This window comes from Lepisma saccharinum, chromosome 13 (assembly GCF_977018435.1).
Source record: "Lepisma saccharinum chromosome 13, izLepSacc3.1, whole genome shotgun sequence".
Lineage (NCBI taxonomy): Eukaryota > Metazoa > Arthropoda > Insecta > Zygentoma > Lepismatidae > Lepisma > Lepisma saccharinum.
Genome location: NC_139241.1, coordinates 83,456,734 through 83,478,643, shown reverse-complemented (window position 1 = coordinate 83,478,643; position 21,910 = coordinate 83,456,734). Strand labels below are relative to the sequence as shown.

Genomic DNA, 21,910 nt, shown 5'->3' with positions numbered 1-21,910 from the left:
TAACCTGCCTGCCTGCTAAATATCCAACAATGAACCCGCATCGTCCATTGTTGTCAGGAGTGAATTTATTTCAATTTCTATGTTTGATCTCGTTCATTGTTGTCCATTGCTGATATTGGAGTCCATTGTTGACATGCACAAAAATATTTGAGTTTTTTCTTTCAAATGTCACCAATTTCATTTAAATACAATTATCCAAAGCGACGTAATACCACTTTAAAGTATGACAGTATATTTATGGACACGGTGTATAATCCGAACCAACTATGTGCCTCCACCTGGTATCGGACCCCACCATTACAAGGTGACGACGTTAACACTACGCCACTAGGGAAGCCCTATAAATAATATCGTAGTAGTAGTACTAGTAATAATAATGAAGTAGCAATTACTATCATTGCTATTATCAATTTATTATTATCAGCGCATTTTTTTCTGGCAGTACGCAATGGCACACCGTACAAAAACCTTTTTATGGGTCATCATTTTTTAACATCGTACCACAATATTTTGTTAAGTTTTTATAAAGAAGAATAGCATATATAAACATAAAGTGTACCGGAACCTTTCTTCCCAAAGGACATTGTTATTATTATTATTATTATTATTATATTCTTTGGGAGATACTTCCACTCAATCTATCAGATGAATAATTATTCAGCCAATTTTCTTTATTTTTGACATAAGTTAATATATTGAAATGAATAGTAATCGTATTTGGTTTTTAACTTTTACAAACCTCGTTCAAGAATACTCTTTGAATGCCAACCTCCGTGGTGGAGTGGTTAGCACAGCGTGCTACGACGCCAGAAGTCTCCGGCATGGGTGTCCTTTGTTAATTGTCCATCATATCGTTACTCATCTTCACTGCCCCGATGAGCCAAAAAATGGCACAAGAAGCGACGCTAAATAACAAAAAGCACACCACTGGATTTCCTGATTTCATATATCGCATCACCTCTTCCACTTTTAAAAATTTTGAGCTGAATTCAATATGGCGTCCGCTTGACACACACAAATATGGTTCCACCTGAGCCTAATCTGTTTCTATCATGAACAATTGTACCCAGCTTAATTCCTTGATATCTTATAGGCGGTGTTAAGGGATTTTTGACTCAGCATGTAGAAAGAGATCTTTAACACCCAGTGCACCAACAGTGGTGTCCTGATTGATTTGTCACTACTTTTGATTTCAATTCGGCAGCATATTGCTTTTCCGGCACAGTTGGCTAATCGCGACGATGAGGATGAGCGATGAAATTGACGCTCACAAAGAACACCCATGCCTAGGTCGAACCCGGAGCGCCCTGTGCTAACCACTCCGCCACGAAAGTCGGCTGAAGCATTCTTGTTCGCTCCGGAAGTCACGGATATTTCTTACAGAGATTACATTGTACACTTTTCTTGCATCATTATCTTTGTTCAACACGTCCTGTTCTACTTTTTTTTTACTAGACAGGATATAACGCTAGACCACATAGTAATTAATCGTAAAGTCCAGTGTTCTGTGACCTTGGCATTTACCCAGACACAAGTTTCCACGGCTTCTCGTAAACTGCGTATCGACCGAGATGCGTCGCTTGAAATATGAGTATCGATAAACTCTCTCTCACGAGTCCTGGGGGAGGGGTACTGTAGCGTGCCACTTTTTTTTCTCATTCTCATCCGTCACTTTACCCCATATTTTTTTCTGACTCCACCGTTTCGTCACCTTTCTCTAGTCGCTGCGATGATGATGAAATTGTGCTTGGTAGGGTGAGGAATAATAGGCACTAAGGTCCTGTAAAATAGGCAGGCAAATTGGCACGTAAAATGCACCAGAATAGGCTGTGAACATGTTATGTCACATTTCCATATTATTGATTGATAAGAGCTGGTGTTTGAAGTCTACTTTATGCATAGAAAGGCTAATCGGGACTGGGTTTACAGTTTAAAGTGGGATCCGAAGCACTATGCGCCTCCACCGGGTATCGAACCCGGGACCCCTTGATTACAAGGCGGCGACGTTACCACTACGCAAATAATAAGGGGCGCAGTTGTATCGTCGTCGCCTTGTAATCAAGGAGTCCCGGGTTCGATACCCGGTGGAGGCGCATAGTGCTTCGGATCCAACTTTAAACTGTAGTTCCAGTCCTGATTAGCCTTTCTGTGCACAAAGTGGACTTAAAACAATAATTCAATTATATTATTAGTTGCTATGGATGGTATCTAAACAAGACTAGACTTGTCCCGAGTTGTATGTGCCTGTCTCGGAATCCATATACAACGTGTCACTGCACAAACTTCCACAGCATGCAGAGCATTCCCTGACATTCGCTACGAGACTCGGCGGTAAGCGGCCCGGCGTCAGTGCTTGTCTTTCCCGGTGAACGGGGTCCGCGACAATCGGTAAGAGTCTGCTATTAAAATTACAGTTTTCATATTGTGTACTAACCTTGACTACAGAAGGTGTTGAAAATGATGTCCTCTGCTGCAACACATTCGTGGCATCTCCGAAGGAAATTGGCATTTACACGTGCATGTTCGTCTACTATAATTCTCCCGATTTCTCATACAATAACCTCTTTAACTCACGGATGGTGTGCGGATTGTCTTTGTATACTTTATTTTTTAGATTTCCCCATTTTTCTTTCCACTTTTATTCAGAACTGACCCTGTTACTCTAAACTTTTTTACGAGGTTTAATATGGTGGTCCTATGTGGAACGGGAACACCAGGATATTTCGTTGCAAAACGTCTTCGCACTTCTCCACAATTCCTCTTTCCGAAGTAACACTCGACAAAATAAATCCTTTGTTGTAATGTAAACCTTTGTGGTGCCATATTAAACCACAATCTTCACCACACGGACACAACACAACACAACTTCCGAGGGAGGATTATACTGGCGTCAGTCTGCAACGTCAACAGAAAGGGAACAGAGTGAAAAAAACAGACTGTATCGTGCGACTGTCGCGGACCCCGTTCACCGGGAAAGACAAGCTCTGACGCCGGGCCGCTTTCCGCCGAGTCTCGTAGCGAATGTCAGGGAATGTTCTGTAGAAGCAAGGAAGAGAATGAGAGAAAGATAGAGAAAAGGGATGAAAGGAGGGTGACACTTTGTTGAGATACCCAAGTGCCAAACTCTCTTTCTCGTAGTACACCCTGTACTGCATTTTGCAAACAAAGGAGGTTTTGGCATCTGACTTAGCCAGTATAGTCCTCCGCGGGACTTCTGTTACTTCCATTGTCCTGAAGTACTGAATCCTTTTACGGCATACGTGTGCACATGGCCGTATTTAGAGGAGGGGGGGGTTTCTATGGTTCACACCCTCCCCCCGAAACATCTGACATGTTGGATTAATGGAAGTTCAGAAACGAAAATCTGTAACTCATTTTCATTTTTTTTCCGAAGCATCACAAAAACACAAGAAGACAATGTTGAAACGATCGAACTAGAATTTTCATACATTTGGAATTCTGAAACTTGAGTGAAACAGGATTTATTCTCGGAATCGCAGCCCCACCCTCCATTTTCACTCCTGCTGTCCTCTTTCCAGTGTTGCTCCCGCGTCACAAGGAATATAGACTGAACATTCCCTTATGATTGTCCCAAAATTCCCTTTCCAACTTTTTAATTCCCTGTCCGATAATCGAAAATCCCCCTTGATAGGAGTTCAAACCTAGAATCTCCAGTTTCGTAGCGCGTTACGTTCGCGATTGAGGTTACACCAGGCTAAGTTTTTTAAGAGAATAACTCGTTCCACACTTTTCAAAATTCCAAAAATTAAGTTTTAAGGACAAGCAACAAAGACTTTGACTAAAATTTGCATCTACAAAAGGTAGAGCTTTTTCTTGTAGGTATCTTAAAATTTAATAACAAAGTATAATAATTGTGCATTTCAATACACACTGTATGAAACGTTAAAAAGCAAGAAAAAAAACCTTGTGCTGGATATTCACTCATCTGCTGGATTGAGTAACCACCCCTCAAGGATATAACAACAATAATAATAGTACTAATTATTATTTTGGAATAAAATTGTTTCATTATTATGAAATTTTAATTATTATTGTATAATAGGACGCCCATGGGAACAATTATGAATGACCCCCCGAATTTTTTTCCTGCTTACGGCCATGGGTGTGCAACGAAGAAGTGACGAAGGTGTGTGTCACTGTATGCATATACGCATCAGATAATTTGACCGTGAATGAAAAGGATTCTCTGGTTGCACATGAAATGACGACGCAAGTGACAGACCAATTGCGTGGTTGCGATTACTCTTGCGTGAGCGGCAGGAAATGACGCATCTTCTCTGACAGGGCAAAAAGCTTCCTTTTCCCCTTATCGTATTTCAGGCGCCGACCTCCGTCGCGAAGTGGTTAGCACAGCGCGCTACAACGCCAGGGATCCCGGGTTCGAATCCCGGCCTGGGCATGGTTATTCTTTGTGAGCGTCCCTTCATCATATCATCAGGCACGCATCTAGAAATACATTTCGGAAGGGTCCGACCAAGTGTCATAATAATAATACAAATTAAGTAATTTGAACAATTACATTAAATTAAAATAATATTAATTAAATATGTAAATTAATTAATATTGTATTATTATGTGAATAGGTAAAAAGGTGGTAAAGAATAAATACATAACAGCATGAAAACATTATCTAGCTTACGTACAGTTAAGATCGTGAAAATGTGTATAAAAACAATTGCCCTGTCAAGGAAATTAATGTCAAGTAGATAAAGATTTGAATATGTATTGGATAAGAAAAAGGAGTTAGATCCTTATTACACGATGATCACTTTTAATTGCTTATTACAATGGACGAAATGTAAAGTTGTTAATATTTTATGCATATTATCATAAGTATTAGAGTCCATATATCTTCGGAACTGTCTTTGAAAGCCGTATGAGCCAAATTCCTTGCTTTTAATAAGTTCAGCGGAACTTATGCTAAACAATTATATTTTGATTATTTCATTTTAGTACTTGGTAAATCTATCGGGGGGAAGGTTCCGGACCCCCCCTAAATACGTCCTTGCATATCATCACTCATCCTCGCCGTCGCGATTAGCTAAGAGTGGTAGAAAAAGTGACGCTAAATAACATAAGTCAAATCAAATCTCTTTTATCTGTCCGTCTCTCTCGACCGCATGTCTTTCCTCTTTGAACTGCACACCTCACTTCATTTGACTTTCTTCTATATTTGTCACACACTGTTCACCTGATTCTTTCTCCTACTTCCTCTCTCTACCTGCCTTTTCTACTCTCGCTCACTATACCGACTGTTACCTGATTTCTTTCTCTTCCGCACTCACTTTATCTGCACCTTTCTCATAAATTCAAGATGTCCTGTTGCGAGTGCAAAGATGCGTTGACGCATTACCTTGCATTTATCTCCAGAGTCTACCGAAGACTTGTGTTGTAATTGTCGTTGAAGAGTTCAAGATCTCGCTACTCGACTATCTCTGCACTATAATAGCCTACTGACACCAACATTGAACTCTCATTCTTTCTCCGAGAAGGGCAGTTGATAGTGGATTTCAAAACTTCTAACGTGAAGGGCAAGCAGAGATCAGCTGTGATGCAATGAAGCTTTCCGACGGTGTAGAAGCATGAGTATTTGGATTACGTATCTGCGCGGGGTTCATTTTCCCCTCGTAATAAGACATGTCGTCATGGATTGTAATGAGACCGAAATCGAGACGAGGACGAAACTGTCGGTCTCGTTCGAGAACTTTCCCATGCGACTTTTCAATTTCAATTTTCCGTTATTGAAGGGGCGAGGTTCAGCCTGCGTCTGTTCTGCCACCTAACCCCTCTTCAAACATACCAAACGGATATACACCTGATTTTTTTAAAAGGCAAATCATATATCTATACAGGGTGTACCAAAAGTCCCATTACCCCCCCCCCCTTTGAATTGTAGACAAACCTGCAAAATCTTATTTTAACAGCATGCGTATGATGCGTATATCATTAAATCAAACCAATGACCACCATTTACTCCAGAGAATCTGTGTGCACACCGCCGTTTTCATGGCACAGTATTATTCGCCTCCAGGTGCGATGTGAAATCCTCCGTAACATAAGATGTCAGATCTGGATTTCAGGTGGCCATTTTAAGAGAATACCTCAATGATGTGTTCAGAGACAAATGGATTGGACGAGGATCGCCAAATTTACCGGCACCTCTAAAATGGCCACCCCGAAGTCAAAATCTGACATCTTGTGATAATGCGCTATGGGGGCACATCAAACAGAAATTCGCCCATAATCGTTATCAGACAACTGAGGAACTTCAAGAAGCTGTTCGCAGTGCGTTTGCTTCCCTCACGCCAGCCATGTTACGGAGGATTTCAGATTGCACCTGGAGACGAATAATACTGTGCCATGAAAATGGCGGTGTGCACACAGATCCTCTGGAGTAAATGGTGGTCATTGGTTTGATTTAATGGTATACCATCCTCTCATCATACGCATGCTGTTAAAATAACACTTTGCAGGTTTGTCTACAATTCATGGGGGGGTAATGGGACTTTTGGTACACCCTGTATATTGCTTCATAGTACAAAATCAGTTAATTATTGACAATTGTGAGCTTGTCCTCTGTGGTTGCATACATAATCAAGATAAAATATCACTGTCCGTGACACAGTGCATTTGTTGTTTATGAGAGACCAGCATTTGCAGCATGACACTGGAATTTTCAGCCCTAGACGAGAACGAGAATTGCCAAGACTGTCTCGTCTCGATACCGTTCCCGTAGTTCAAATTTGATTTTTTTTTGCTTTAAATTCACGACACCAGTTCTATATTTCGTCTTTAAGGGTTGTCCCCACAATATGTGACAGGTGCAAATAGCCTATGCGCCGACACATTTTAGTAAAACCCTGACCAAAGCATATGTGTTGGTCCCATTGTCACGATAAATTGAAGAGCTAGAAAAGGGACATAAAGTAACCAAAATGTAAACCAATGTATACTGTGGTGCTTGTTCATGCATGATCGTTAATACGTATTTTGGTTCTCATGTTTTTTTTTTTAAAACGAACACACAGGATTCTTACTAATATCTTTCCCGTGTTCTTGAATACATAAAATATTGACTGGCGTGACCTTTACGAAGACACTCAAATGTCAACTCCATTTCCACGTAGTACACCCTGGACTGCAATTTGCAGACTAGCGAGGCTGTGGCGTCTGAATTCTCAGGCAGCATAATCCTCTAAGGGGATTGTGTTATGTCCTCATCATCACCATTAGCCGCACGTGGTAGGAAAGCCAAGTAAAAGAAATCAAATCAAACAAAGTTATTACTAGGGAGCGGAAGTTGATGAAATGCCATCTTTATTCTGACATTCGGACACGATGCCCATTAAATATATACAATATTACACTTCGTTTAGAACCCAAAAAGGTAATTTTAAAGTGCATTTTTTTTTGCATTTTTTTTTTTTGCCAATTTTCAGGTTTTAGGTCATTTTCCCCGATTTTCGGCATTTTCCAGTCATTTTTCGCAATATTCGGTATATTGTTTCGTCATATTTTGTCACTTCTTTCATTTTGATAATATTCTTGAGTCTTTTCACAAAGGTGAACATAGGCCTATGTATATTTCGCAGGATGTATTTTTCTTTACAGTGCCACAGAAACACACCACACTACATCACCAGGCAAAGATGCGGGAAATTAATGCATTTTACACTAATTCATTCAGTGCGTATGACTTGTTCATTAAATTGTTTTAAAATTATTCGGTTCTTTCCATTGCAAATCCTCGTTGCATATGGTATCATTTGGTGCCTTTTTTTGAAAGCAAGATTGTTTTTAACCTGAAACTAACAAATTTAATGGTCATTTTTTAGGTCATCAACTTCCGCTCCCTAGTGATAACCATTATCATCCTCTTATTCTTGAAATGCGCACGCACACTTAGCACATGGAGCTCGCCAAGTAGTGAAATAAGTGTGCAAGAGCGAGTGCTGAGAAAACATAAGAATCCAGAAGAGAGAATGCACTTCAAATCATTTTCATTGTCAACACAAGGAGCTACCTGAACTTGAACTTTGATGTGGTCTCGCCCAGCCCGGACGTTACGTAATTGGAGGAAATCGGGCCAATTGAAGGCGAGAGTGTTTCCTGGCAAGGTTAAGGCCAGAGCGAAAGAACTGGCCCAGGTGGAATAGCCACTGGCGGGACAACCACGGGAACTGGGTTTCAAGAGCACGTGTTCACTCTTTCAGATTCGCATTGTAAGGAAACGTGGTTACGCTCTCTTTCCGCAAGTGCAGTAGGGTTTGAACTTTCGCCGCCAATTATACCTAGGGACAATGATTTATGGTAAATAAAATTCATGAATTTCGCATTTAAAAAGTTACAATTTCGGTATATAAAAGCGGTGAAAAAAGATCATTTCGTTGGAAAAGCGGTAAATAAAAGTGTACATAACTTCTGCATTCCATGGTTTTAAATTGTATCTCTGGTTGGTCATTATATTACCATAAGCTGAAAAAGCACGCTCACAGTCAACATTACTAACAGGTAGGGAGACAAATTTATGGTAAATAAACACTGAGGAGAGCGGAAAATTAAATGTTAGATCAGCGGTATATACCAACGGTGGAAAAAAATAAATTGGCACACACTTTTTCATCATGAGAGGAAACAACATACAAGAGAGCTATAAATTGGTAAACTACTTCATTTTTATATACTGTACACATAGACAAGTACTTAGCTACTGTACACATAGACAAGTACTTAGCTGTCCAACCAAAAAAGAAAAATGAACACAAAATCACTTCATTTCTAAATTGCATATCTCAAGTGATTTATTCATTGTATGTATTTAAAGGATATCCTTGCTGTCCAACAAATAAAATAATCACTACTGCACATACACAAACACATGTTGAAAATCACATGATAAACAAAATTCATTCATGACTGAACACAAATTACACCATTGTTTCCCTTGATGTGCGGGAACAGACTAATGTTATCGCTGTTACAGCTAGCAAGTTCAATAAAACTGGAAGTTGAGTAGACATTGTGCATGGGAAATCACAATTTACAGCGTCTTCCTGATGTCATCGAAGATAAAACGTTCTTCAGCTGCAAGTGGTAGGAGACTTTAGGCAAACGTTTAGTTACAAATCGACAGTTTGCGCGCACAACCTCGATTGCCGGTTTTTGCGTGTTTTCTACTTAATTTGATGATATTTCACGGTTATTTCGCGAAAAAGCGTTCATTTCGTGGAAAAGATCACATTTCGCATTACTTCGCGAACAAAACTCCTGTATATTTCATCATTGGGGGTGTAGTTACGTGCAGAATGTTCAAAATTGCATTTTTTTTTCACATTTCGTGATTTCGCGCATCGCAAAAATTCAATGTCCCTAATTATACCCTATTCCCCGACTTTCTCTGGAGCAAGGTCGCGCATAGCGACAGAGAAGGGGAGGAAATCGAATGGGCAGAGCGAAGCAGTACACGCTGCTCGAAGGCTGGTAACTGCAGTCGCTTTCCCCCTCCACGCAATCCCGTCCCCTCTCACGTGTTCATTGGTGGAGCCGTCTCGCGTCACTACTTGCACAGAGACTTGCTTTCGTTTCCAGAGATACCCGGGGGCAGGGTATAACCAGTCTGAAGGGGGGATATAAGATTTACTTTCTACTGCTTGAAAGGTTATTTGTAGGGAGCTTGAAATTTCGCAAACGCAGTAACAGCGATAAATGTTTATTTGTTGCACAAAAGTGTTTATATGTGTGCAGAGACACGTTCTGAACACATTTGTATGCATTCGAAACGACGAATTTTGCATAAAATATTAATTGTGGCCCCCTTTCGCGAATTTCAACACATTTTGGGCTTAAAAAACGAAAAATACCATGAAAATCCAACATTCTTGTGTATTGATGAGGATGAGTGATGAAGGGACACTCACAAAGAACACCCATGTCCAGGCCGGACAATTGGATGATGAAGTGAGGTGGTGCTTCATCGTGACGGAAGACGCTCTGGTACAATGTGCCTGTTTACAGACTGCGTACTGCAGTTGTTTTGATGAGTTTTATCTTCCACTGCTGACCTCGTGTAACCTGTTCAGGATCGACCGTGAACAAACTTTGAGTACACAGAGTGTAGCGTATCTTTCACAATAACCTCACCAAACCGCCACCAGTCAGTCTTGGAAACTCTACATTCCCAATCAAGAGAACGAAGCAGTTTCTGGTGTAATGTGTTGATTCGCTCGATACCGTTTCCCTGTTGGAAGGGAGGTGCACCTGTTGCTTTTAATGAGCGTCTCGAAGCTCCGTTTACGGAACGCTGGTTATTGAAAGTTTGGTGCCGTGCTTTGCTTCAGAGATTGGATATTTGCATGACTGTGGCGGTTGTACTCATTCGGAACACCAGGTTGTTTGGTTTTCTTTAATACGAGGGTTAACCTTTAAACAGCCAATGGGTCATATATGACCCATAGAAAGTATAGGCGAAAACAGCCAATGGGTCATATATGACCCATGGTGCCGATTACAACATTCACGTGCTTTTAGGACCTTCATACTTGTATGTGAGGTTGTAAACGCTGACAGATGTTGAGATAAGACTTTGAAATGTCATGTGGAAGAAAACCTACCCCCCCTTTCTCTAACATGCAAATTGGCTATTTTTTTTGCCAAAATGCAGGATTGTACATTTTGCGTCATATTTCAGCCTGTATGAGAACTAGGGACTTGAAACAAGTTGCACTTTGTTGGAAAAGGTCTACTCTTTGAAAACAATGCAAAAGTTTGCGCCCTTTTTCCAAAATAACCGGAGAAGAAAGGGCGAACGCCAGATATATTTTTTCATTGAAATTTGGGGACTTGGCCCCTCCCAACCCCGTTTTTCTCACTTGGGCTTTCTGAATTGTACACGGTCGCGTGCTCCGATGTTTTTGCTTTCAAACAAAAGTTATCCGAAGTAGATTGCTCAAATAGACTCAGAGATATAACGTTTTTCTGAAATAAGTGTAAAAATTTAAAAATCGCGCGCAAAGGCCGCGGCGAGAGAGGGGTTACTTTCGAAAACCGGCTCGGCTGTTTAAAGGTTAAGTCATAAGTCATGGCAACATTTTTTTTCTCGCAAACAGGGGACAACACGAAAAATCTAAGATGTACGTTTGAAAGTGTACGGAATGCACCTTCGAATGAAGCCACCAGATGAAGTTTGCACGAGACTGTCGTAGGGAAGAGGCAGAACACAGGATATTGGACAACAGTATTTTATTATGAGGCAGATCGGCAGTTGACACTCTTCCCCGTTTGAAGGCCACCACCCACCTCGCCACTGTTCGATAAGGCATGGCATGCACACCCACAGCTTCCCCTTGCTGGAGCGATTTCAACCAAACTTGGTACACGTATCTCTTGCAACCTGGAAATAAATACTGTGGGGGTAAGACACTCCTGGCACCCCTAGTGGTGGGGTGTGAAGGGGTGACATGTAAAAATAATCGAGAACCGCCGAAATTAAATTCGACACAAACAGACGTCCGTGACTCTATGCAATCCGCACAACGATAGTGTTTCTCGGGTTGTCTAGCATTCAGGCTGTGTTGCGAATGGAATCCATAGTTTTCGTGACACTCCCAATGCGGTTCAACTCCAAGTTCATGACCTATAGGCTGGGGGGGGGGGGGGGTGAGAGGTGTGAAAAATAAAATGCCACAAATGACCTAGATTAGTGTCGAATCCATAGTTTTCGGAGTCGCTAAGCTAATTGGTGACATTCACGATCACATTAAAAATTAGTTACATTTTACACTATAGTTAGAATTCATTATTTTCCTGTCTAATACAAGATTGGGATAAATAAATACCTGGGCAACGCCGGGGAATCAGCTACTATGGAATATATGCCGGAAATGTTTACAAATATGAAAATTGTATGTAAAACTAACTAACATGTGTGCTAAAAGCTAATACATGTAAAAATATGGAAATGTAATAAACTTAATTTTAATATGATGTAATGATAAGAATTTGAAAGTATTTTGTAGTTAACTAACTAACTAACTCCCTAGCCTTCTTAAACCCGAAGGTTCATGGCTGCAGCAACACAGGCCTTCCATCTTTCCCTATCTTGAGCAAGTTCTATATACTCTTTTCCATCTCTACCTATTTTGTAGTTGAGTAAATATTACAAGTGGCCCCGAAATTTGTTCCCAAACTATCTTAGGGAAACAGTAGCTAAGTGAATTTACTGTGTGAAAGTGAGTGAGTCTAAAGTGAATAATCTCACACCTTTAGAATTCCTCCCTCCCTCCCCCCTCTCTGTGTCACACACTCACGCACAGATATTTACTTTCAGAGTCAGCGCTGACCCATAAACATATTGAAACCAAAATAACTCTCTTTTTTGTGTATCAACGTGCGCCATTTCTCCACCGAGAGGAATATTTAATACGATGCCTTTCGAAGCATCAGCTGTATCGTGCCCGATATTCCAGAAAAAGGATTCGATACGTCAATATTATAATTTTCGCGTGTGCGGCCTCGGGACGGCTGGCCCTTTCGTTGGGTACAAAAATGTTCGGTTTGCCAGGATGAAATAGTTGCGATGGAAACAGAGGAATATGTGGTCCCACGTTGATGTTTGTTCGGTGCTTGATTGGTCGTTACGTGGTTCACTAAGTGCTTTTCTGTGAAGTGCAGTTCTGTGGTAAATGTCGTGCGCAATGATTAAGAGTAACGGATATTCCAAGATGAAGTCCGAAAAGGAAAATAAAATTTCGACTTCTAGAAGGCATTCGTTCATGTGGTTCGCGAGCAGCGCGGAGCGATTCATAAGATGCGATTCCTACAAGTAAGTACCTAAACGCACTTCCATGAAATGAGGCGGGTGGCAGAAGTTCGCGCTGTTGCCACGTCGGAGCACAACTCCGTGTGTTCGGAGGTTAAAGAGAATGGAAGATCTCGTTGTAGAGTTGGTATTTGTAATCCATGTGATATACAAGCTGACAGTATTTGCTCGAAAGGTCAGGGATGACGCAAAAGTGCCCCGGAGAGAGGTCGGTCTGACGCTCGAACTAGGCAACGCAGCCCGGTTGACGTTGCCACACAGTGCGCGGGAACCAGCGACTTTTGTCCCGCTCTCGCTTTGCCACATGTGGCAACAGCGCAATTCTGCCCAGACGCCTATTTTCATGGCAGTGCGTTTAGTTTCTGGAGATTATGGCCCGGATCACTGGCATGCCCAGATGGGGCTGCTGCCCGCTCCGAAATTTTGAGAAAATCAACATTTTCAAATAAAAGCAGCGAAGAACTCGGGAAATACCCTTAAAATAACCCTTGATTGTTTTTTTTTGAGAGTGGAAACTTCTAAAAATACGAAATATCATATTGTGTATGCCTCCTAGAAGGCAGCTACAATTTCAACCTCTCCCGAAAAAATCCTGCTTACGCCAGCGGCCCGGATAAATTATGTGATTACATTTTTTTTCCTAAGACACTAAAACTGCTGATCAAGGCAGTCTTTATAATTTAATAACACACTATGAACGTAACGTTTCCACCCTCTAACAGGATCTTCTTCAGACAAAGATTCAAACAAAAAATTTGAGGGCAGAAACATTAAGAGACTGTTGGTCAGCATTTTTAGTGTTTAATAAAATATGGAAACTAGGCTTAATAGTTACAATATTGTTTCTGTTGTTTCTAAAAACTGCGAATGGAAATATCAGCTTCACATACGTTAATTCCAACAATATCGTGTTTAATTTTCATTTCTGTTAGACTTCTGAATTCTAGGGTGTTCGGGAAAATGCGCTTAAGTAAAAAAAATACAATTTTTACAGCAGAGCAGACAGTTATTTATATTTATTATTTTACATGTTGAATCATCAATGTTTAGAATCTTGAAAAATGCCCAATATAAAACTATAATTAGACTTACTTGAAAGTAGCAGAGTATCGCAGTTTGTGACGTATGTGCCTTTTCTCGAACACACTCGAATTATAGGAATTTGCCTATCAGAATAGGTTATCATGCAGTACCTAACTCACCCTATGGTAATCGAAATTTAACACAACTCCAGATCCCATTGGCAGCCCATTCAAATTTTGTACAGTTATTGAGTAGTAGAGTATTTTTTTAAAAAATAAAGTTAAAAGACCCGTTTTTGAGAAAGTGGCTACCCATTTTTTATTGCACCACCTTCAGAAAAATTGCCCCCATGACGTAGGCATGTAATTATCTCGTGTGAAAGAGCTCCTCAAGATCTTTCCAACGGCGTCTGAATCACTTCTATAGTTGCCCTGATGAAATTTAAAATTAACAAGATGGTGGGGGGAAAGAAATGGTCGAAATCGCACATTTGAACCCCTCTAATTTCTAAATTACAAAAGATACGGATCTGCAACTTTGAATTAGGTGGCCCTTTCCGTGTGCCAAATTTCAACTGAATCAAAATATGTGAGGTTGATTTCACATGGAATAATCTCACCATAAAGTATATACTTGAAGAGCATGGTAGTGTTGATTTGTACGGATTAGTATGAAAACAGGAAAAACGTCCTTTATACATACTCCATTCCATTTCCAGTTTTGAAATGTTACAAATTTCACCCAGAAAAATTGATCCTAATAAGAGTAGCAGGATCATTTATCAATGAAGAAAAGATTTAGTGTTTAGTTTCTACAACTCGCCTTATGCCTCATGAAGCATTCATTGTGTGTTTGCTGTGGGAACAAGGGTTGGACGAATTGTTTTGCAGGTAGGAAATGGCGGTATGTTTCGCAATGGTTTGAATTGTGACAACTCCTGCTGTATCAAGGCTGTATCCAGAAGCCTTCCGCGTAATGAGAAGCCAAACAATGCCATTACGAAACTCCTGCAAGGGGCCTGAAGGCCGCTCCCACGATGTCCTATTATACTCGCCTCACTAAAGAATAAGAAAGACGTATATTAGTCAAGCCTTGTCCAACAACGACAGATCATAATGTTAGAGAGGGGCTGGTGAGATCTCACCCTTTTCCTTCGTCTCTCACGCTTTGCAGTCACCTCCCTTCTCACCACTTTCTTCTTTACCCTCTCTGTTCTCATTTCTCTCTTTCTTCCTCTTCCTGCTCGTTTCTCCTCATGTTCTCTTGTTTCTTTTCCTTTCCTCCTTTGGTTTTGTTCTTTCCCTGTTCTCTTTTCCCCCATTTTCTTGTTCTTTTATCCTCATTTTCCTGTTCTCTTTCCCCCATTTTCCTGTTCTCTTTCCCCCATTTTCCTGTTGTCTTTCCCCCATTTGCCTGTTGTCTTTCCCCCATTTGCCTGGTTGTCTTTCCCCCATCTGCCTGTTGTCTTTCCCCCATCTGCCTGTTGTCTTTCCCCCATCTGCCTGTTGTCTTTCCCCCATCTGCCTGTTGTCTTTCCCCCCATCTGCCTGTTGTCTTTCCCCCCATCTGCCTGTTGTCTTTCCCCCCATCTGCCTGTTGTCTTTCCCCCATCTGCCTGTTGTCTTTCCCCCCATCTGCCTGTTGTCTTTCCCCCCATCTGCCTGTTGTCTTTCCCCCCATCTGCCTGTTGTCTTTCCCCCCATCTGCCTGTTGTCTTTCTCCCCATCTGCCTCTTGTCTTTCCCCCCATCTGCCTGTTGTCTTTCCCCCATCTGCCTGTTGTCTTTCCCCCCATCTGCCTGTTGTCTTTCCCCCCATCTGCCTGTTGTCTTTTCCCCCATCTGCCTGTTGTCTTTCCCCCCATCTGCCTGTTGTCTTTCCCCCCATCTGCCTGTTGTCTTTCCCCCCATCTGCCTGTTGTCTTTCCCCCATCTGCCTGTTGTCTTTCCCCCCATCTGCCTGTTGTCTTTCCCCCATCTGCCTGTTGTCTTTCCCCCCATCTGCCTGTTGTCTTTCCCCCCATCTGCCTGTTGTCTTTCCCCCCATCTGCCTGTTGTCTTTCCCCCCATTTGCCTGTTGTCTTTCCCCCCATCTGCCTGTTGTCTTTCCCCCCATCTGCCTGTCCTTTCTTAAATCTCACCTTTTCTCTTCCTTTGTTCAGTATTTATTTTTTGTTACTACCTTCTCTACGTTCTCTCCACTATTTCTCGCTGCTCTTTCCTCTCTGTTCCATCTTTCTCTTCCTCTCCCCCTTCCCAGATGATTTTCATTATTTTAACTGACTTGAAGAGGCGAATGACGCCCTACTGAGTCTTTCTATTTCACATTGTATCTGTGCTCCTTCATTTGTCAGTATTAGTAAATTTTACACCAGTGATAGTGGTACACATCCATTCCATTGTTCAATATGTTATCGGTGTTTTGTAAACCTGATGCCTTAGTTGGAAGTAACAAAATTACGTTGTGGAATCTTCCAAAGTTATTTAACAGGCTATGTTTCTTTTCTCTTTTCAGACCAATGAAACTCGACATGGACCCGTTGGGCATTGTTGTGGAGGTGGTTGACGTGTCCGCACTGAAACGATGGAGCAACATCCCACCCTCCCCACTCGGCCACTACATGGAGGAAGAGAAGAAGCATCCTGTTAGCCCCTTCCCCTTCAACCCGACGCTTAACAATAAAATTGTCCTTTGGTAAGTTCTCAACTTCTCCGTTGCTATTTTCGTAGTCATGAGATTTTTCAGATGCGTTTCACGTATGTTGGGTGCAAATGGGTAAAACTTCCTGCCATATTTAAGTTTTTGGAAGATCTCAGAATTTAAGCATTGTTGGTTTGTAAAACACATTATCACAAAACCGATATAATCTGATAAAAGTTTCCTTACTAAAACTTGCGTACATGTGTAATGAATTATGTTATTGTCACCTGTCCAGTGCAAAAGAATGAAACATTTCTGTAAATTGGTACTATTAATATTCAATTTCGTGAAGTGCAGGCAATATGTAGTAGAAATAGAAGAATTTGTACAATCAAATCTTGTACTTTTTTTTGGCACATAGTAATATGTTACTACAGAGCAGGGTGCAAAATCGCAGTAGATTGCTGGGGGGAAGGAGCAGACACACACACATACTCTCTCTATATATAATCATTAAATAGTGTCAATTATTAAATAATCAAATTACATATATTACAAAATATACAATATATTAATTGACTGTCGTTCATTTAAAATTCGATTCCAAATTGAAGATTTTACTGTAGTACTAATGCTATGAACATGAACAATGATTTCCATGATTAAGGGGGGAGGGGCCAAAATTAAGAGACATCAAGAAGATAATAGCTTCTTACATAAAATTCACACCTAAATGCTATTACGTGATGACGAAAGCTATGAGAAATTTAGAAATTACAATTCGGACTAATTTCTGTGTTCTGGGGATTGCTGAGTTCAGTGTTCTTAGAGATGAGGCTCTTTGTTCTCAATTCTTTGTGTATGGTTTCAATAGTATTCCAATAAAGTATCTTCGACTCCCAAACTAATTGTTTGTTGTTAGAACAAAGACTCTCTCCCCCCCAGGAAAAGTTTGGTGGGGGGGAAATTTCAGGACAAGATCGTTGGGGGAGAACTTCCCCAGTCCCCCCCCCCAGATTTCACACCCTGCTACAGAGTGATGTAACATAAGTGGTTAAGAATAATTTGGATTATAGGATATAAAGTTATATCGAGTAGGTGCATTTTTCCAGTGTTGATCATTTGCCACAATCGTTTCCAATTGGAAGGTTGCTTTTAATAGTGAAGTTACTATACAGCTTGCCACGTACGATGCCCAATGAACCCACATGTATGGTACAGTGGAGGGTCATGTGAATGCAACAGTGAATCCACGACCTTTGTATTGAAGCTCTTTGAAGCGAAGGCATGGCCACCAGGAATTCTGGCAATGTCAACTCCCGCAGTGTTTCTTTCTACATGGCTGTCAGTTGTCATATGTGGCAAGCTGTATAGTAGAGCTATGTACTGCGAAAACTGAATTTTTATAATCATGCATGAATGTGAAATTCTGTGTTTTTAAATACTTGCCATAAAGAATACACTATATTAGAAATATATATTGATAATGTAAACAACAAACTAAAAAAGAGCTTTTTCACAGGGTTGGCGACATTTCCTTGTTAAATGCTGATGCAATTGTTAATTCAACCAACGAATCGATGTCTGAACGTAATCCTATTAGTGATCGTATCTACTCCCGGGGAGGACCTGGTCTCAAAGAAGAAATCAGACATGAAGTTAGAGGTATTGTATACAAAATATACAGCGTAAGTCAAAATGATGTTCCCAATTTCAGTGTCTATTTATTTCATTGTAATGATACGTAAATGACTGAGATTACACACACACACAGATTGAAAACTCAAAAAAAATTCCTGGCATATTATATTACATGACACACATCTAGTCTATAACCAAGTTCCTGCACCACTCTTCCTAGCATGTCAGGGTCCACGTCGGCTATGGCTGCAGTGATGCGCTCACGCAATTCCACCAATATTGTAGCAAGTGGTGGCACAAAAACTCGATCCTTGATGAAACCGCATAGGAAAAAATCACATGGGGTGAGATCTGGGGATTGTGGTGGTCATTTCATTAAGTCTTGATCTTCCGCCGTTGCACGGCCAATCCACCGTTTAGGAAGTCGCTCATTCAGGCAGTCATGAACTTAGCGATGGTAATGTGATGGCGCACCATTCTGCTGTAAGATGAAATGCTGTGGTAATAACGATTGTTGTAACATGTCGAGATATGTAGCACTAGTCACGGTATCTTCTCCAAAGAAGAAAGGCCCATAAACCTTCCTGTTGGAAATGGCACAAAAGACATTTAATTTTGGAGAATCGCGTTCATATTGCAAAACAGTATATCGCTTCTCTGTTCCCCAAAGCCTCACATTGTCTGTTCACTTTCCCTGGAATGTGGATTCGTTACTGAAGATTAACTTTTATGAGAATCCATCTTCTTCCATGCACTGTTGTAACTTTTCACAGAAAGTCACCCTGAATCCAAAGTCTTTTCAGTTTCAGAGCTTGCACCAGCTGTAGACTCGGTACGTAGACTTTTGAGGACTCCTCGTGTAGTTTGCGTGCACACGCTCTACTGCATCTTACCCTACAGAAGGCCGACCGGTCGATTTTCACGTACATGTGCAACCAGTTTCTTCAAAGGTCGCATACCATTTTCTAATTGACTTGCCAGAAGGTGGTTCAACCCAAAATCTTGTTCGAAAATGCCGCTGAACAAGCACAACCGACTTATTGGTATGAAAGTCGAGAAAACAGAACACTTTCTGCTGTCCAGTGGTAGCAATTTTCCTCACTGTGACTAAACTGCCTCCTGTTGGTCGACAGCGCAACTGCGAGTCTGCAATAGAAAGAAAAAAAGCTTTTTGAGATTATATTCCATAAAAAAATTACATATGCAAGAAAAGCTCATTACCTTTCGTATAAGAAATTAAGGAAATCGGGAGCATCATTTTGACGTACGCTGTATATCAATTTCCACCATGCATTAGGTATAATGCCCATTAATTTTACTTTTTTTTATTTATTTATTATTCGGTGTACTTTATTTGTAGAGTACTTTGTAAGGTACTTTATTCAGTCTGGACCTCCATGGTGGAGTGGTTAGCAACACCAGGGGTCCTGGGTGTGAATCCTGGCCTGGTCATGGATGTTCTTTGCGAATCTCCATTCATCAATTTCATCATATCATGACCGTGGCAGAAAAGTGAAGTAAAATTAGCCAAATCAACCAATTTAACTATTCGGTTAACTGTTCACAGAACTAGATTTCTGTTCTGCCTGCTGAAGTAGGTACCAAACTGTTCTCTCTGCTTACTTGATTACTAGTTTTATCTGCACATGCTATTTCTACTCCATCTGTGTTAAAGAAATGGAGAACTTTGCGATTTGAGCATTGTGATATAAAAGCTGGACTTTTAGCAGATGCCAGGGCAGCTGTTTCAATCAAATTTCCACACCTTTTGAAAAACTACTATGATATTCCAAAAATCAAAAAAATTACATATACTTAGAATTCCTTCTGGAGCATTCACCTGAATCTTTGTGTGTTTTGCTTCATTGTTGTCTAGATATTATCAATAGTTTAATAGACTTAAGTAGCCACCTAACTAGAGAATATCTAGGCAACAGTCACATGACGATTCATGTGAATGATCCAGAGGGAATTCTAAGGAGTTGGGAGCGGATATTTAAAAAACATCTGCCCTGGTATTGGCCAAAGGTTCGACGAAGCCTTAATTTCATGATTATACTACTTCAGAAATATTGGCACACTTGAACCTCACTGCCCTAGTTATGTCCTGGCCCTTGTATCAGTGTAATGTCAAAGATTGTGTCATTGAATTCCTGCCATGTACATGGTTTGGTGATTTAATAATGGCAACTGTTTATTTACAAATGATACCAAATTTTTACAGGCCTTTGATGTAGTCATCAGCATTGTGTACAACCGTTGCCAGCGATGTGGAAGTCGTAGTATTTCTGTAGCAGCGCCTATTCTGTTGATGGTTCGAATGGAGCGGTCTATTGCCTGAAGAATCTCTGGAACAGTTCGGAAGCTTCATCTTAGGGATCTAATCAAAGTCACAGGGGCTGGTAGAGCATCGAGCTAACAAATCAGCCCCAGGTTGCTCTATATGTGCCCGAGCATTGTCCTGCAAAATGATGGAAGGATCCAGCAAAAAGTGTCTCCTCAAAAATGAACATCAATACTGCACATTGAAGGTCTGTCCTTGAGGTACGGTATGCATTAAGATAACACCATCACAGTTGTATACGAGAATCACCCTATCTTTCACATTAGTTGGGTTCTAACTACACAACTTTAGACCACCAACTCCAATGATACTCTATTCCTCTCGTCACCGCGTATGTGCCTGGTGTTGGAAGGAAGAGTCCATTTACTGGGAGGTAGGTTAGGTGCCAAACTAACATGTGGTGTAAGTGAGCACAGATTTCATTTCATGGTGTATATGCAGCAGTGTTGCCACTATTAAATCTCCAACCCATGTATTTGTCAATTCATGTATTACAAGTATTTATCTTTTGCAGAATGTCGAACTGGAGAAGTTCAAGTTACACAGGGTCACAACCTAGCTGCGAGGTACGTGATCCACACAGTCGGCCCAAAGTACAATATTAAGTATCAGACTGCAGCCGAAAGCACACTCCATTGTTGTTACAGGTAAGATTCTGAGCAGGCTTCCACACCGGAATAGTGGTAATGCTATTGCCTTGTAATCAAGAAATCCCATGCATGAAGTGAATTTATCTTATTTAAATTTAATTTAATTCAATTGTTGTTTTAAGTCCAATGTATGCACAGAAAGGCTAATCAGGACTAGACCTACAGTTTAAAGTGCAATCCAAACCACTATGTGCCTCGACCTGGTATCAAACCCAGGACCACTTGCTTACAAGGTGACGACATTACCATGCTGCCATCAGGGAAGCACTTAACTTACTTTAAGTTACAGTTACCAGCCCCGTACCTAGATATGTTGCTGCCCTGGGCAGAATTGTGGTTTGACACCCCCCCCCCCCCAAACTGACATTTTATGTGCATCCTTCGATATTTATTTTTATCCCATGGTTTGTGATAATTACATCCTACAAATGTTGAAATGAGAAAACAAAGAAAAACTCATTAAAAATAAAAAAATAGGTTGTATTGAAATATTCATAGATTGCACTTTTAATTTTTAAAAGTTTTGCATGTTTAAGAATGTTTCAGTTACAGCTTTGTGTCTGAAGAACATCTTTAAAAGCGTACTCTTAGTACTACTGTGGGAAACAGAAAATTTGAGCGGTGTGTTACCATAATATAAGCCTACAGAACAAGAAGAAAAAAGGTTAATATTAATAATTAAAATAGAAATATTTTTAGGAAGTACCAAAAAAGGAAATCTATCACCTTAGTTTCACAAGAAGAAAGACAACATAACCCATGCTATTCCCAATTT

General features: G+C 40.7%; 1 protein-coding gene across 2 annotated transcripts in view; it reads left to right on the top strand.

Annotated features, from left to right (window-relative positions):
* The window catches only part of Gdap2 (ganglioside induced differentiation associated protein 2), a 98,926-nt gene that overhangs the window by 51,146 nt on the left and 25,870 nt on the right, over positions 1-21,910 (top strand). For both annotated transcript variants that reach the window (XM_083134565.1, XM_083134564.1), the window contains exons 2-4: positions 16,375-16,554; positions 18,023-18,165; positions 21,000-21,132. In XM_083134565.1, the coding sequence (XP_082990691.1) occupies positions 16,379-16,554; positions 18,023-18,165; positions 21,000-21,132 (452 nt within the window). In that variant the 5' untranslated portion in view covers positions 16,375-16,378. The remainder of the gene's footprint in view (positions 1-16,374; positions 16,555-18,022; positions 18,166-20,999; positions 21,133-21,910) is intronic.